Genomic DNA, 16,117 nt, shown 5'->3' on the forward strand with positions numbered 1-16,117 from the left:
CTGGAGGATCCTTGGGGACTGCTGTTACAGTGCTACAGTGTCGGACGCATAGGCTGCCTATCTGGAGGACAAGATGATTTAAAGCAATTTTCCTTTACCCTTCCCTGCTGCTAAGTGGAACTCACAACTGGAATTGGCCTAATCAATTTGTAAATACGTGTTGATTACATCGGTATAGGTATAACCTTACTGGCAGACTGTCAGTAATTGTTCTGATGATGAATTAGGTGACAGATTTGACCTGCAGTTGGAAAGAAAGTTAAATGAAGGCTTAGAAGAAGCAAATTGTAAAGCATAACAGAAAGTTGTTCTTGAATTAGAGGTGCAGGGATTTTGCTGCCTTCTCAAGTGCCATACTGAATGGCACTGTGTTAGTGGTGTATTTATTAATGAAGATAATATTATTACTATGCGTATAGAAAACCTCCATGACACTATCTTGACCAAAGAATATTTTATCAAAAGATCTTAGATTTTCAGATAATACATAGTAATCATAGAATGACAAAGCATTGCTCCTTTTTTCACAAATGGTTAGCTGGCATTTTGGGAACTTTTTATTATTCTGGTTAGAAGGAAGAATTGACAACAAATGCAGATATTCCTTGCAAAATTAAATTTTCTTAAAAAAAGAACATGAAGAAGGGCCATTTTTTTTCGTTGCCTCCTGTTCTTTGGCCCTGCACAAAAAGGAAGAAAATGGTACAGTGTATTGCTGAAGTGATGGATTGATACTTGATACTGAAGTGTTACCAGTCTCCCCAAATTGTTAGAAAATCTAATTTCCAAAAAAATTGTATTTGTTTAAAATTATTATACACAATTCTTAAGTAATTTTGGATTAGAAAGCTGTATTTTTCTTTTCCTAATGAAGGATAAGATTTTCACATGTTTACAGGACTCCCATGCTGGAATCACAAGAAGCATTGATGAGGAGGATCAGGAGAGCTGTCAGCTGAGTGACAGGGAGATGTGGGAGATTCAGACATGGTTTGCATAGGAAACAAACTCACAGCCCCAACAAGAATTTTCAACAAGCACAGAAAACAGAGCGAGCAATTATGTGCTCAGGTTTGAATTTATCTCATCTGACTTTAGATATCTCAACGTTAGGTGTCTAGCCTGAGCTAGTCCAACATTGAGTGGAAAGGAGGCACTTCCAGAGGATGTTCCGTGCCAGCCTATGGTGACGGACTTAATGGTGGGAAGTTTCTGTCTCTTTCATGATAGTGGGAACCTACTTTAACTACTTTCCTGATTTCTGGATGCTTGGAGTTGTGTGAGATGACTCCCACCTAGCAAACAAGGGAAGACTGAGGTTTTACCTGATCTCTGTATTTGTATAAAGTTCATGTTTTCATAGAGTGAAGAACTGAAAACTTGTTCCTTTGACGATTACAACTGCTGTTGGAAAAGATGCCGTGTTAGTCTTGCTCATAGTGCTTTGAAAATACAAAGCTGTCTAAAAGCATTGTTGTTATGATATCAGTGATATGATGCATGGTGTTAAAACCTGTCTGCCTTGGGTTGTCAGTGTGGTGTCAGACGGTGAAACTGTGACATGATGGGGGTTATCAAGCTGTATGGCTTGGGGCGTAAGTGCATGTCATTCCTATCTTCCAGACTGAAATTCAGACCAGGCTTTTCAACTCTGTTTCAGCTCAGTGTTAGAAGAAGGACTGAAATTGAGATAGCGCTGGGATTTCTAATGCTTAGTGATACAGGAAAGTATTACTAATAGAATAGCTTAAAGACCTGGGACTGATTTGTGATTGACAGTATGAAAAATGTTGTTAGAATGACTGAGTCTGAAAGTTAGGTCAAATTAAGGGTTTCTGCAAGTCATGGTGGCTAATTTAGAGATTTATGCTTTTGGTGCCTAATGTCTCACTGGGGTGTGCAAGCAACTTGGATAATCAGCAGACAGAAGCACTTCCAGAAGATGTTTCATTTTGCACAACCCCAATGACAGTTGTAGCTAAAATTATTGCAAATGTAAGGATTGGATTGCATTAAGGAATTGCTCCTAGTTCTCTGCTTATTTAACATGTTAGCCCTTACTGTGTCCTTTTTCTAGCTCTTATGTAAGAAACTATTGCTGAGATAATTCAATCACATCATTTTTCATACCCTGAGGACCTCATCAGTCTTTTCATGGAGTTGGATATCATCCTTTGAATATGAAATTGATGCCTGCTTCTTCCAGCTTGATCAGATTAACTTCATTAGACTATGTTTTTCTATGTTTTACTTAGTGCTATGTTCACGTCCATGTTTTAACAGTACCCACAAAAGCAAAATAACTTGTTGAAATTCAGGCTTGCTCCTACAGAAACACTATTAAAAACAAAAGGTTTTGAAGTACAGGTACTGATAGTGCTTAGCAGTGCAGAAAAACAAGTCATACTAGAGCAAATGTTGATTTCATTCATTACAAAGCAGAATTGTCCTTTTTTAATTCAGTGAGAGCAGGGCTGTCACTCTAAATGATAGAGAGCTTTGGGATGCTATAGAAAAGGTATTTACCATCTGAGTCATCATTTACTTTATGAGTATTTGGACTGGGAGGACAATTATCTTTGCTTATGTTCTGTTTTAGAAATAAACACTGGAAATGTGCTGTGGTAGCATGGATCACTTGTTCTTTCTGTGTGTCACATTAAACTAAAGTTGGGCTTCTCTCTCATTAAAACCAGTGTTTTTGTGTGATGCTTTGGGAGTAGAGCAGAGCCAGATTGTGGCCTGATGCTCCTTTGGTATATGGTCTGCAGTGGGGAAGAGTAAAAAAGAGGTCCCATGTTTTGCAGCCCTGCAAAACAGTAAGGGAGAATCACCTCCTCCAGCTCCACAGGGAGCCCTAGGGCTGGTGGAAGGAAAGCATGAAGAAACTGTGCACCCAGGAGAAGGGAGATGTCCAGCAGAAGGTTCGAAGGTGGGGAAAGGAGGCATCAGGGTGGGTCAGGGAGGAGCATTTGTGAGAAAATGGAGAGAAATTAGGTATAAATTGGGATGGTTGCAAGTAAGTTGGCTGCTGGGCAGTGTCCTCCTCTGGCCAAGCCCAGTACCTGGTGGCCACAGTTTGTCCTGTCTTCTTCTTAAACTGTGTGTGGGTTTGGTGGGGGACTCTGTGCTTATTGGGGACTGGCACCCACCGTCCTTGCTGGCTGTGTGTGGGAGGCATCCCTGTGTCCCATGGTCACCCAGATTTGACTATGCATAGTTTATCCTGCTTCTACATAATGCCAAGTGGCCGAACAGCAGTCATCAAGGCATAGACCAAAACCATATATAAGCAGTTGTCCCTTTTGCAGAAACAGAAGGAAGTCTGAAGTGGTTAAGGAGGAATGACTGTGAATACAAACAGCCTCAGAGCCACATACACAGCAAGAAGGGGATGCAGTAAAACATGTAGTGTCACAAGATGAGTCCGTGAGCAGGATGGGTTTGTCAATGATGGCTCAACAGACCGAGTCTTGCTTCAGTGGCATAAGGGTCAAGGAGTGGCATTCTAAGTAATTGTCATGTTAGTAGGTTGTTATTAAAGACTTGAATTGTTAGGATTATTGTCAATTGGAGCAGCTTGCAGCCAGATGAAACTCCCCATTTCCTTCACCTTGCACAGAGGAGTGGCCTACATCTGCCCAGTGGGGTGTACAGTGAGGCTGCCAACCTCCATGTTGCAGCAGCTCACTAGGCTTTTCTGTGTTAGGGACAGAGATAAAGTCTTCTTGAGTCCAGTCTTCTTGAGTCCAAGGAAAATAAAGGTTTTTCTAATGCTTCTGCAAAGGTAGCTGGTGTTACCACGCCTTGGTTACAATTTCAGATTAATTGTGTTTTTTGCATGGAATGTGAGGATTTACCAGGTTAGTCCCAGTGAAACTAAAAGCCAATTTAGGTTAAGAAAGTACTGTTTTGCTTTCTCTTCACTTGAAAAGCATTCTTTGGTGCTTGCCTCCAAATATATTTTACAGTTTCCCCCCATGGTGAACAGAAATGAATTTCTGAATCACACTTTTCATCATGCAGGGCTGCATCTATTCACAGAATCATAGAACAACTCAGGTTGGAAGGGACCTTGAAAGATGACCCAGTCCAACCTTTAGTGGGAAAGGGAGCCTGGATGAAATTTCCTAGCACCCTTTCTAATTGCATCTTGAAAACCTCCAGCAACGGGGACTCCAGCATGTCCCTGGGAAGTTTGTTCCAGGGCATTATTGTTCTCACTGTGAGAAATTTCTTTCTTATGTCAGGATGAAACCTCTCCCAGTGCCACTTGTAGCCATTGTCCCTTGTCTTCTCTGTGTGGCTTCTTGTGAAGAGAGGGCCTCCGTCCTTTTCATAGAAGTTCTTTAAATACCGCAGTACTGTGTTAAGGTCCACCCTGAGCCTGCTCTTCCTCCTTTTCCAGTGAGTTGGGACTAAGTAAATACAGGGAATGTGAAGTCTGGCAACTCCTGTTTGTGCTCACCACAGGCTCACCCTGACATAGCACTGGGACCAGACCTTGGCCACCAGTTCCCCTCGCCTCCTCTAAACAAAGGTCTCCATGCAAAAGCAACCTGGGTACAGAAGATGGATGGGGACTAGTGGGTTCCAGCATCTCCTGCCCCTTGACCACACGTATTCCACTATTGTTCCCTTGGCCAATGAACATCTTTTGTCTGTGTTTCAACCCTGTTGAAATCAGGGGAGTGAGTGTAACGTGGGATTTGGCATTGCATTTTCATCTGTCCTTCACTGAATTGCATTTCTGTATATTAACTGGGAAAAATGGTGTGTGGTATCTTTCTTTTATAAATAAGACAGAGTTTTACCAGATTATGTTGCTTCTTCCCCTTCTATCTGCAAAAGGGAATATTGAACTTCAGACCAAAATACTCAATTTGACATAAAACTCATTTGCTGTCTGAATAAGGTGGCAGGTTGCAAATTAAGCAACCCGAAACTGAGTCAAAAAGCGTGTTGTATAGATAGCTTAAAAATGAATCTGTCAACAGTAGAACTGTTAGTTGCAGAACTGTGCAAGTAGCACAGTGGCTGGAGGCTCCAGGGTTGTGTTTGTGTGAATATAACACATTTCTTCTATGAATGTGGTGTGGAAAGATAATTGATTGCAGAAATTGTATAGCCTGAATGTGAAAAGGGAGGAAACATGCTGATGTGTCTGATGGGGATGAAGCACAATTAGATTTGCATGGGTGTAATTTAATCTAAGAAGAAATCTTCATGCTGTGACAACTTCACCAAAGTTAACAAATTTGCACCTGTGTAAGGTAGTGTGACTTCAGCACCAGCACTTCAGTAACGTCAATACCTATATATATTTGAAGTAACTGTATGATTGCAATAAAACAGCAGCTAATCCTTTGCAAATTAAACAGAGCAAGTAAAACCAGGAGTTCAGTATTATATTTCAGAATAATTATTTACGACATTTTTATATGCTGTAGAATACAACATAAAAAAGAAAGAACCTTTGGAAAGGTCCTTAAATTATTGTTTGTATCCTTTTAGAAACACCATTTCATATAGTGTTAGTGGAAAGTTAGTAAATTATAATTTAATTAATGATTGGGGGTGATTCATCATGGCTTGGCTAGCAAAATGAACTGTTATTTTCTACAATACTTTATCTTGCCTTTGCTTTAACAAGCAGGCATTGTTATTATTATTCTGTTTGTACCAGGAATGGAAAGAAATGAGCCATGGAAATTCCTTCTAAACTGTTTTTCCACAGTTGCAAACATTTGCTCATTTCCGAGCCAGGGAATGTGCTTGTTCCCCTCCTCCATTTGATGACACAGATGGAGCAAATACCAGCATGAAGAGTGATGCCGAGCAGGGGTGCTGCCCAGTCAGTGTTACAGACTTGGGGGGAGGAAATAACATTGAAATGCCAGTTTCTGATCTAGGGTCACAGCTCTCTATAGCTTAATGCCCTGAAGAGGAGAGAAGTGGCAGGAATATGGCTTGAGTAACTGGTGGAGGTGCTAGAAGTGATTATGAGGCAGCCAGGGAGCTGCAGAGCAGTAACAGACAGAGTCCACTGATTTTTTTAATTGATTCTTACAATTTTGGAGCTACTTATGCTAGAACTGAGCAATAAAGACTATCAATTAATTTAGATAATACTCTGAGAAAAAAGAAAAATCTTTCTGCTTTGTTTCTTGGTATTAAAATGAGCTAAGAGACATAATTTAATTTCAGATACTACTGACGAGAAATTGTAACCTTAGGCAAACAGGGGAGAGGCTGAACTTTCTGGTAGTGATGAGTAAATTGCTAAGATCAAAACTTGGCTGAATTCAGGTCAGAAATTAATGCTGTTGGAAGTCTTCCACTGAGATCAATAGTAGTTTTACTGGTGGGCTTCACTGGGAACAGGGTGAAGTCCAACAGCATCACATTTCCACTTACTTCTTTTTTACCTTTTTTTTCTTTCAAAACAGCACTCCATGTTGTTGACAAATTCCTCAGTGATCATCAACCAAAATGAATGTATTTAAGTAGGCTTTGGATCTGACCTTCTGCTTTGCAGCTACATCCCTTTATAGAGAAAGGGATTTGAAAAGCAGGCAGAAAAATGTTTTCTGGCATGATCACTGTGGGCTAAATGCAAGGATTAAAGCTCTGGGAGTCAGGCGCACGCGCATGGGATGTGGAGAGCTGAAGATAAGGTCGTGTCTGAAATCCCCTCTGCCCTCTGGGGAAGGTTTCTTGCTCAGGGCTTCACAGTCTGGATCCTGAACTTGATTTCAGTGTCTCTCTCTCCTCGCCTTTGTAAACCTAACAGAGCTGTTTGTGCAAGGGCTGGGGTTAGACTCGGAGCCGCTCGAGTTCCTGAGTAAGTGGGATTTGCAGCTGTGGTTTCCTGTTGGATCTATCAGGGTTAAATTTACCTTGCCACTTTTTTGGATTGCCCTAATCCGGAGATGATAGCCAATTTTTTGCAAAGAGTGGTTTCTGCATGTGTTTTTGGCCATGCATGCCTGTCCTGGTAGTGCTATGCATCAGAGGTGGGCTGAGATGCACGGCCTTGCAGCAAGGCAGCCCAGGCTCAGGGCGGGAAGTGTCTCTCTGGGTTTCCTCCAAAAAATGTGTCAAGGATCTGGAAAGGTCTCTTAAGTCATGTTTTCCTGGGAAACAAGGTAACTCTTCAGATGGAAGATTCTCAGATCTGCTGGATGACACCAAGTAAAGCGCTCGGTACTCCACACTCACCCAAAGGATATAAGCTGCAAACAAGCACATATAACTGCTTTACCATCCACTACATATGGAAAAGGGGGGGAAGCTGAAGGCACTTTCTTTCAGTCCTCTGTGGACAGCTGGGAAATGAGAAGTGAAAAATCAGCTCGCTCTGCCTTTGAACGTGCTGAGGAGCAGGCGTGAGAAAGGGGTTTTCAGTCTTCCAGCTTTGGACTTAACGTGTGTGGTATTTCAGGCACATCAGTCTTTCCTTAGACTTAGTTCCAGGTCTCTTAACTCTCAAAATCTTCCATTTTTTGGGGGGTTTTGTGTACATTCTTTGATTTGTCTTTTTCTTTGAGACACCTCCAAAATTAAATTTCTGGATTCTAATTAACACACATGAGAGGTTGAATCTTTTTTCTAAATAGCATGCAACCCACATTAACATTTGATAATTTTGTACGATGGGTAGTTGGTGATTGCAAAATTATGGCAGTGGCAGTGTCTGTGTAACTTTTCAGAAGAGAGCGAAGCAATGAAGATCCTTTAAGTCTATCTAATTACTTTGTTAATACTTCAGTTTATTCTCTAGGCACTCTAAATTTCCATTGATTAAAAATCCAGACAATTTAAATGGTAATTTTGTATGTAAAACAATGATAACATTTAGTGATCTTTTTCTCTCTTTGTGTGCATATACATCAGTCCACACAGAAAAATCCATCCTTAAAAACCTGCTCCATGCATTAATTTACTCCCAGAAGAAATACCCAAAAATGATCTTGGCATCTTTGCAATGCCTGTCATCTTTCTCTCACCATTCACGATCCCTTAAATGTCAAATTTGTATTGTAGTTGAATTCCTCCCGTATTAAAGGATATAAATGAGCTTTTCTAACTTTTATGCGTACTACGTGTGTGCAATTTTTGGCCACACCAACTGACATTTATTGCCTCATTCTGCTTCTTCAATTTCCCTCCCATAAAATGCCAGGCTTGGATTCTAGGTTTTATCTTGGTGGTTCTTGTTACAGTACTGTTTCTACTGCAGCCAGCATGCCTTCCCTTAATACAATACATCCCCTTATCCTGTTCACTTTCCCAGTTTACAGCTAGGTATTCAGCAGACGGTTTAAGTTTCCCTCTTGCACTCTCAAGTCCTTTCTCTGATTAGTCCATTGTAGTGCCTGACCTTTTAGAAACTAATACCTTATGTTAATTGCTTGCCTTATCCTTACTACAGGGCAGTTTTTTCTGCGCTAAATGGTAGCCTATGACCTCTACTTAAGCAGATCTTTCCTTATCTGACATCTACTCCATTTTTACTGGCCATCCGTATCAATTTCATCAGGTGAGCAGATTCCCAGTGTGGCAGGTTCATTTCTGAAGGCGTGTGACCTGTGGTACCACTGCTGTGGCTCATTGTCTCTTCACTGCTAACCAGACCATATCCCTGTATCTCTCTAACCTGTGTTACTTTGCAAATGGCTTTCTGGATGTGCCAGTACTCTGTCCCCTCATTATGAGACAGGTTTGTTTGGTTTTTTTTTTTTTCTCAATCCTCTAAGAATTTTCTTGCACCCTAATTATGGGTTTGATATACCACTTTTTCCCATTATAAAATCTCTGCTAAAGGCTTTGCAGGCATTATGTTTGAATTCTGCTCAGTATTTCATGTGTACAGTTTTCCGAAGAATACTGGATGGTGCTTTTATTCTAGTTGGGCGAGTAAAAGGGGATAATGCACCCTTCGGTCTGGATCTGTGTCTGCTGTAGAGAGGTCCCCTCTGGGAGAAAGGAGCTGAGAGTGGGAGAAGTTCTGGTTTCATTCATCCAACTTGCTGGCCAGCAGACAAGGGCTGTCATCATGAATTTCAGGGCTGAAGGAATCTCTTTATTCCCAAGAGATAGCAGGGAGCAGAGAAGGACTCATGACCCAGTTACCTCTGGAGGAAGCACAGCTGCCTGCTCTCCATTGTGTAGAGCTCAGAGTGGATTCTCAGCCTGATTTCACATTTTCAGTTTTCCTGCTTCATAAATATGCAGCATTGTCAGTTGTCTTGTACTTCAGTGTCTTGTACTACAAAACCCCACGAATTGTTATTCTTCTTTGACTTGCTTGTGTGTGTGTTTCAGTTGAAGATGACCATGTATACAGCTCGTGACTCTGTGGGTGATGGGAAATGTTTTCTCATGCGTGGACTTGAGGATGGAGGTGTCTAAGAGCCAGAAGTTTAAGTTCAGGCTGTTTCTGAGCAGGATGGATTTTGGCAGGGTGCCACTGGTCACTGAGGGCATGATTGGGTGACTGCAAGTCCATTGTCAGCAGGAGTGGGATTGATGCAAGAGAGGGTGGCAGAAAGTTGGAAGACATGGGTTTAGTTGTAGAGACACTATTTATCCAACTCCATCTCATTAAACCTTTACCCTTTTACTGTTAGTTTTCACTTCTACCATGGGTTTCGCCTCTTTATTTGGATTGTAAGTGCTTGAGGGCAAGGACCATTCAGCAGTAGTGCCAACTTTGAACCCAACCACTAAGGATTGCTTCAGTTCAGCTAATGACAGTTAAAAGGAAACATCCGTTTCTTAATTTTTTTTTTTTTGTCCTAGTGGTCAAGCATCTGCATTGTTACATACAGACATAAAATAATTTTGTGGCATTTTTTTGTTTGGGATCATATTATATAGTATCTCTGATATTATCCTTAATAGGAAATCTGAATAAGCACTAACCTGGATCAAACCCACTGTAAGTCAAAATGAACATGAAGCAGCACTACAGCCAGTTTTTACAATTTAGAAGGAAAGGTACCTTAATGCATACTAAGAAAAATCTGTGAAATATGATGACTTCTTGTATTTTCCAGCATTTTCAAAGTAAAATTCATTAATTATAGATTGGTTTTTTTGAAAAGTAAATTTCTTAACCTGTATTGAGACTGGACTCTGTAGTCTCCATTTGCTGTTAAACAGTCCTACATGCATTTGGTTAGAAACTTAGCGAGTGACTTCAGAGTTCAGGGACATAGAATCATAAAATAGTAGAAGATCCTGAGTTGGAAGGGACTCACAAAGGTCGTCAAGTCCGACTTCTGACTCCACACAGGGCAACCTAAAATTAAACCAATATGCAGATCGCAAGCAGCATGAGAATTGCTGTATGCGAGTAGGTACGTACATGTAGTATATTGTGAAGTCCCTGAATCTCAGGGGTTGTTTTAGCTCTGGTTTTTAAAAATTCTTGATTAGAAAGTACTTCATATTTTATAGTGAAGAAGAACATCTATGTTCTTCCATATTTAATAAAATAAATAGTTGTTTCTAAACCTTTTCAAAAGACAGGCTATGGAAAAAGCTCAAAATGGGTCTGGTGAGGTGCTATGAGCGTGGGAGAAAGGAGCAGGATTAGACTGTATACCTTTGCCTTCAGTTACTATTGACATTCACTTTAACTTTTGGTGAGAAGACGATGCTAGAACAGAAAAAAACATGAGTTAATTAGGAGCGAATCTGAAATCTTTTAAAAATGCTGTTTACAACCAATGGTACCATTGGCTATAAAGAGTTTGCAGCCAGCTAATCCATTTCGTCGCAGCCTAAATGCATTGCTAAGCTGTCTGGCTGCTGCTTGCAAAGACATCAGTAAAGGCGTTGACCTTGGTAATGTAACCTTGGTGAAAAGAAACCTGAAACAGAGGATGGGTGAGGGCATTGCTGTGGCTACCAGAACTTCGCTTGGAGTTGTAAGAGGAGCCAAGTGCCTCATCCTTTTTGAAAGCAAGGGCAGTGTACTGTTACTACTTTTAAAACAGGGTAGTTACAGGTGTTTGCTTTGTGTTGATTTGAGAAATCGGGTTAACGCTGTTCTGCTTTCTGGATCGTTTGCAGCAGGAGTGTCAGCAGGCAGTGCCTGAGCTGTCTCGCCTGTGCTGCCATCACTGCTGTCTCTTGTCATGCTCCCCCGAGTCAGTCCATCACACTAATGAAGTGCAGTAGTCTCATACTTTGTGCCCCTGAAGCCCGTGACTGGTGCTGGAGTTTCACAGCAACACCATCAAAACCCTTGGAGTTTGATTTTTTCTTTGCTGTAGCCAAGCGGTGAGGCCACAGGGGGGGCTTAGGGATTACATCTAGAATTGTAACTACAAATTAGTACACTATGTGACTGCATTATGATCATATAATGTCAAAATGTGGGTTATATAGCATTTAGCCTTGAAAAGGAGAAAGCCTGGCGAGCGGAGGGGAAGGCTGTGTTATAATGAAAGCGCTTTCACTTTTCCTGCCTATTAATTTACGTTCCTTTAGAGCGTTGCTATTTAGCAAAGTGCCTTCTGCATTTCTGCCAAGCTGAAGTAGCCGCTGGGAAAAACTAAGTAGGCCAAATCCTGCAAATATCTGGAGAGCTTGGCCAGTGTGGTTGATGATGATCCAAAAAGAGTGCAGGGACACATTTGATCGAACACAGACAGCATAACAGTATTGAACAAAATAAAATATTGCCATAAGGTTTTAATGCTGAAAATCAGTTGCTGCAAGATAGCATATATATAACAATTTAAAAAAATGGAATAATTCATAGTTTTGATTTAATGTGCAAAATCTGGGATCTTCAGATCTGCTCTCTGGGTCTCAGGCCATGTCAGCCAGGGGCTATTTAAAGTTACAGACCATGTGTGGCATGGCCCAGGACAGTGGTGTACTCACCGTGTAGATTTCTGAAGTCAGAGCTCCTCAACTGTCCTTATAGAATGCTCATTCTGTCCAGTTCCAGTCAATACTGGACAAGGAATGTTTTGTTTTGTATCCATTAAAAAATGTAAAGATGTTTTCTCGAAGTAATAAACAAAAGGGAAACATTCTGAAACTCAGAGGAAATTCTTGATTTCTGCTTTAGGTGATGGGCATTTCTGTAAGATCTACAAACTATCAGCTGTTTCTGGTTTCTCATGATGAAATGCTTTCAAACCTGATCCTAATTGCATACAGAAGCTTTTGAAGCATTGATCCTTTTTGTTTTCAAAAAACTCAAAGAGCCTCCACCCCCTTTTTATATAGTTTTTATAACAACAATTCATCCATAGTGAGCTGGTTAAAGCTTAAAGAAATTCGTAAGAGCTTCACTAAGCCATAAAACTCCCACCTTATTCTATACAAATAAGGTCTTTTTTTTTTCCCCCAAACAAACAAAAAAAAGAAGTGTTTCGAGTTTTAAACAGAAGTTTGTTTTTTGATGGAGGTTGGAAGGTATTGAACTTTCTGTGAAATGATTTGGCATTGACTGTTGAGGTCAATGGAGACTCACCCTTCAACATGCATGCAGATTGTATCGGTTCAATAGATTTTAATATGGTTCAGTGCAAACTATTCTTCAACTTCTGCGGCAGAGTGATTTTACTGTGCTTTTTGCGCATGGTGCTACACAAGCTGTGCTGCTTTCACAGCCCTCCCTCTGCAGCATCAGAAGCTGCAGAGACCCGTTTTCACATTTACACCCCTGACTAGTTTCTGTTTGCTGAAGGAGAGAAAAAGCTGCTTCTTTGCTGGTTTGTAACCAAGTAGTCGATGACTGGGTAAAGGATGATGAGCGATGGAGAGTGGAAAGTGTTTTGGCTTCTGTGAAGCCTGCAGGGAAAAAAGTGATCTGCATTGTGAAAAAGGGAGGTGCAATCCTGTTCCTGTCCCAACACTTTACTCCAGGTTTAGCCAGTTTGTTCTCCAAGCCATCAGTCCCCTTTCCAGTGCGCAAGCCACGTTGCTACCTTCATACAAATTTAGTCCAAAGCAAGTAAGAGCTACAGATTTTAATCCTCCTGGAATATTCACATGGTAACTGGGCAAGCAAGTATTGCTTTAAATAGCTCAACACATTGCTGTTATTCCAGTGATACGCAGTCCAACTCCATATGAGCAATCAGGGGAGAGATTTTTGGCTGCCAGGTATCTATCTCACTGACCACCCTGGGGAGAGATGAGCTTACAGCATCTCCTTCTGACATCAGTGCAGTGCCCTCCTGCCCCAGGGGGAAGGGAACGCCTGGACTCAGGGGATGGCTAGAGGGGTTTCCCAGCTACCTCATCTTGTATTTTTAATTTGTAGCCGGGCAGTTTGCAGGTTTTCCTTCTTCGACCCTTTTTCCCCTGGTGCCCAGCACCACCCTGCAGTGGCCATGGAAGGTGGCATCACCTGATGCAAAGCCAGCCATCGCTGGCACGTCCTGCGTCCGGGACCCTGCCAGCAGTGGCCTACCCTGAGGACGTGACAATATTTAGGCTTCTGCCGGATGCTATTTTTACACGGCGGCGAGGTGTTGGCTCACCTCCCGCCTGTGCGTGGGTGCAGCAGGAGTCATCTGACCCCTGGGTGCGTTGGTGTCGGAACGGCTGCCGGGACGGCACGCTGCCGCAGCTCCCTCGACGCTCCGGCGGAGCACCTCGCCGCCGGCCGGCCTCGCAGCAGCCCTGCTTCTGGTGGCATTTCCCTTCTGGAAGGGAATTACCACGGGAATGCCGGAAGATACAGGTACAGTGTGATGACTCCATATTTTGGAGAGCCTAGACCTGAAATGACTTGTTTTTCACCTGGAGCTGCGGTAACTAAATCACTGATACTATCATGAGAATAATTATTCTGTGTTTATGTGGAAATGCAGCAGAGTGGAGGAAAATGGTTAAACATTGATTTTAAATTATGCTTCATATTCTTTTAATTATGTGAGTGATGATTTGGGAATTGTAATAATATTGTCACTTTGCTGACAGCTAAATTTGAAAACTTTTCTCCTTTTATTTAATTTAAATTGACTTTAGAGTTTATATTAGATTGTAATGAAAAAAACCCCTATTGCTTTATGTAGATATATTGGAGTGCTGTTCCCATATCCTTTCTCATCGTAATCTTGCTAAACCCATACAAAAATAGCCTTTACATTGCTGCAGTAGCGGTTGCTAAAATTCAGCAGAGATTTTTGCTAACTGCCTTTGGATTTGGTAAATATTTTATTATAATAATGTGGGCAGGAGGTTAGCTCGTGCTAGGCTTGTTTATGTGATGTGAATTTTGCACTGAGCATATGGAAATTTGGGGGTCTTATGTGCCGAGTACTTGGGCTGTGCTGCATCTCATGCATGGTTGTATTCACATTCTGCTGAATAACACCTCTCCTTCGCCTCTGATCCCATAAAATCTGTAATTAGCAGTGAAAGCAGAGCTTGCTTCAGTTGTGCTGTCTGCCTGCTGTCCTGTATCAGCTATAGGCTTCTGTTTTGATTATGATCCATAGGAAGTGCTAGAAAAGGCATGCAATCCTTTCCCCAGTGCCAAAGGAAAGGCACTATAAAAGCTGTTGTTTATAAGTAGTAAAAGCAGGTATACACTTCAAAAAGGAAAGTGATTCTTGAGCTGTGTTACTTTGTATTTTTGGACTATGTGATAGCATTCAATTAAATAGAGATCTCTTGACATAAAGATTTATTGAATTTGCTGAATTGCCTGTCTTACGGTATAGGAACTAAAGAGAGAAGCAGTAATAGTGCTTTGCTGTAGGGAGCCGCAGCAGAGGTCTTGGAAAGAACAGCGAGCATTTCTGGGGGTGCGGCTGGACCCACTTGGTGCAGAAAATCCCTGTTGGGGAAGTGAGCGAGCTCACGTACACTGGCATGAGGACAGCTTAGCCCTCTGTATGGCCAGCTGGAGGGCTTGAGGGACTACGAAAAAGTCCTTGTGTTATAAAGAAAAGGCACCGTGAGGCATGCAAACATGTTTGAAATGGCTTTTAACACAAGCTGCTAATTGAGAAATAAGATACACCAGGTTACCACTAGTTATTTAACATGCTGTTGTGGAACGTCTAACATGTCTGCTCCTTGGGCAGGTTCAGTGCCTGTCCATTTGGGCACACTGTGCTCCCTCCTGCCCCAGTGGGCCAGACAGGGCTGGGCCTGGGGAATTGGTCTGGCCTGCTGCCAAGTTCAGTTGGAAGGAGGGATGGGGAAAGCTTGTGGAGTTACTCTTTCACAATCACTCTTATTCTTTCTGTGGAAAGGACCATGGAGGTCTCAGGCCCCCACAAGGCTCCATGATGAATCACCAGTTCTTAGGAAAAAAAACAACCAACCAAAACTGAAATATCCCTTATCTAACGTAAATTTATGGCTCACACCCATGTAGTTCTCTGAACACCGCATGTATTACTGTATTACTTTTTACTGTGTTATATTACCCTTACTCCCACACTAGCACTGGAAGAACCCCTAGTCACTGTATTTTGCAGACACAAGACAGGGAGGGAAGCAGGGGCCAGCTTTAGGCACTTAAAACCAGAAATAATGCTTCACGGGATATTAAGAGGCACTTAAATGCTTGTTTTCTTTGCTTTCATCTGGGTGTTTTTAAATCCAACCCCAAGTGTTTTGACTGAGGCAACACAAGAAGGGTTTGACAAAAAAACAACTTTAACTTCAATCTCTAATTCCAGTTGGGTGCTGCTGCACTCATCTCCTCCTCCTTTAATCCTGCTCGGAGAAGACTGCAAATTTAATTCCCCTTGGGGTTGCTGTGAATCACACCCTCCCTAAATCGCTTGGTACAGAATTTCAACAATCAATACTTCTGTTTCTCAAATACTTAGTGAGTAAATGGCATTTGGGTCTCATATTTGTTTATATTTATTTTCAGTGACCACCTCTAGCTATAGAGATGAAACGTTTCTGTGTCAACACAGAAATAATTTTCTGCTAATTCCTCCATGCAGAATAATATCTGTTGTCGGAAGTGTGCATTTTTGATTCAGAGTTGGAGTGTGGCCTTTGCCTTTGTTGAAAAAGCTGAACATTTTAACGAACTAAGCAGCTGATATTGATAATTTTAGATACTAATGTCTTTCTAATAATTTTTTTTCCCCTCAAACAAAATGTTCTCATC

The 16,117-nt window shown here is 41.6% G+C and overlaps 1 protein-coding gene across 7 annotated transcripts in view; it reads left to right on the forward strand.

The window, feature by feature from the left end:
* Window positions 1–16,117, forward strand: part of ABLIM2 (actin binding LIM protein family member 2) — a 146,847-nt gene that overhangs the window by 18,496 nt on the left and 112,234 nt on the right. The window contains exon 1 of one of the 7 annotated variants that reach the window (XM_074822033.1): window positions 13,456–13,717. The exons of the other annotated variants lie outside the window; for them this stretch is intronic. Coding sequence (XP_074678134.1) covers window positions 13,702–13,717 — 16 coding nt within the window. The 5' untranslated portion in view covers window positions 13,456–13,701. Of the gene's footprint in view, window positions 1–13,455; window positions 13,718–16,117 lie in introns of those variants that run through there. 7 annotated transcript variants of the gene reach the window in all.

The sequence above is a fragment of the Strix aluco genome, chromosome 4 (genome assembly GCF_031877795.1).
Source record: "Strix aluco isolate bStrAlu1 chromosome 4, bStrAlu1.hap1, whole genome shotgun sequence".
NCBI lineage: Eukaryota > Metazoa > Chordata > Aves > Strigiformes > Strigidae > Strix > Strix aluco.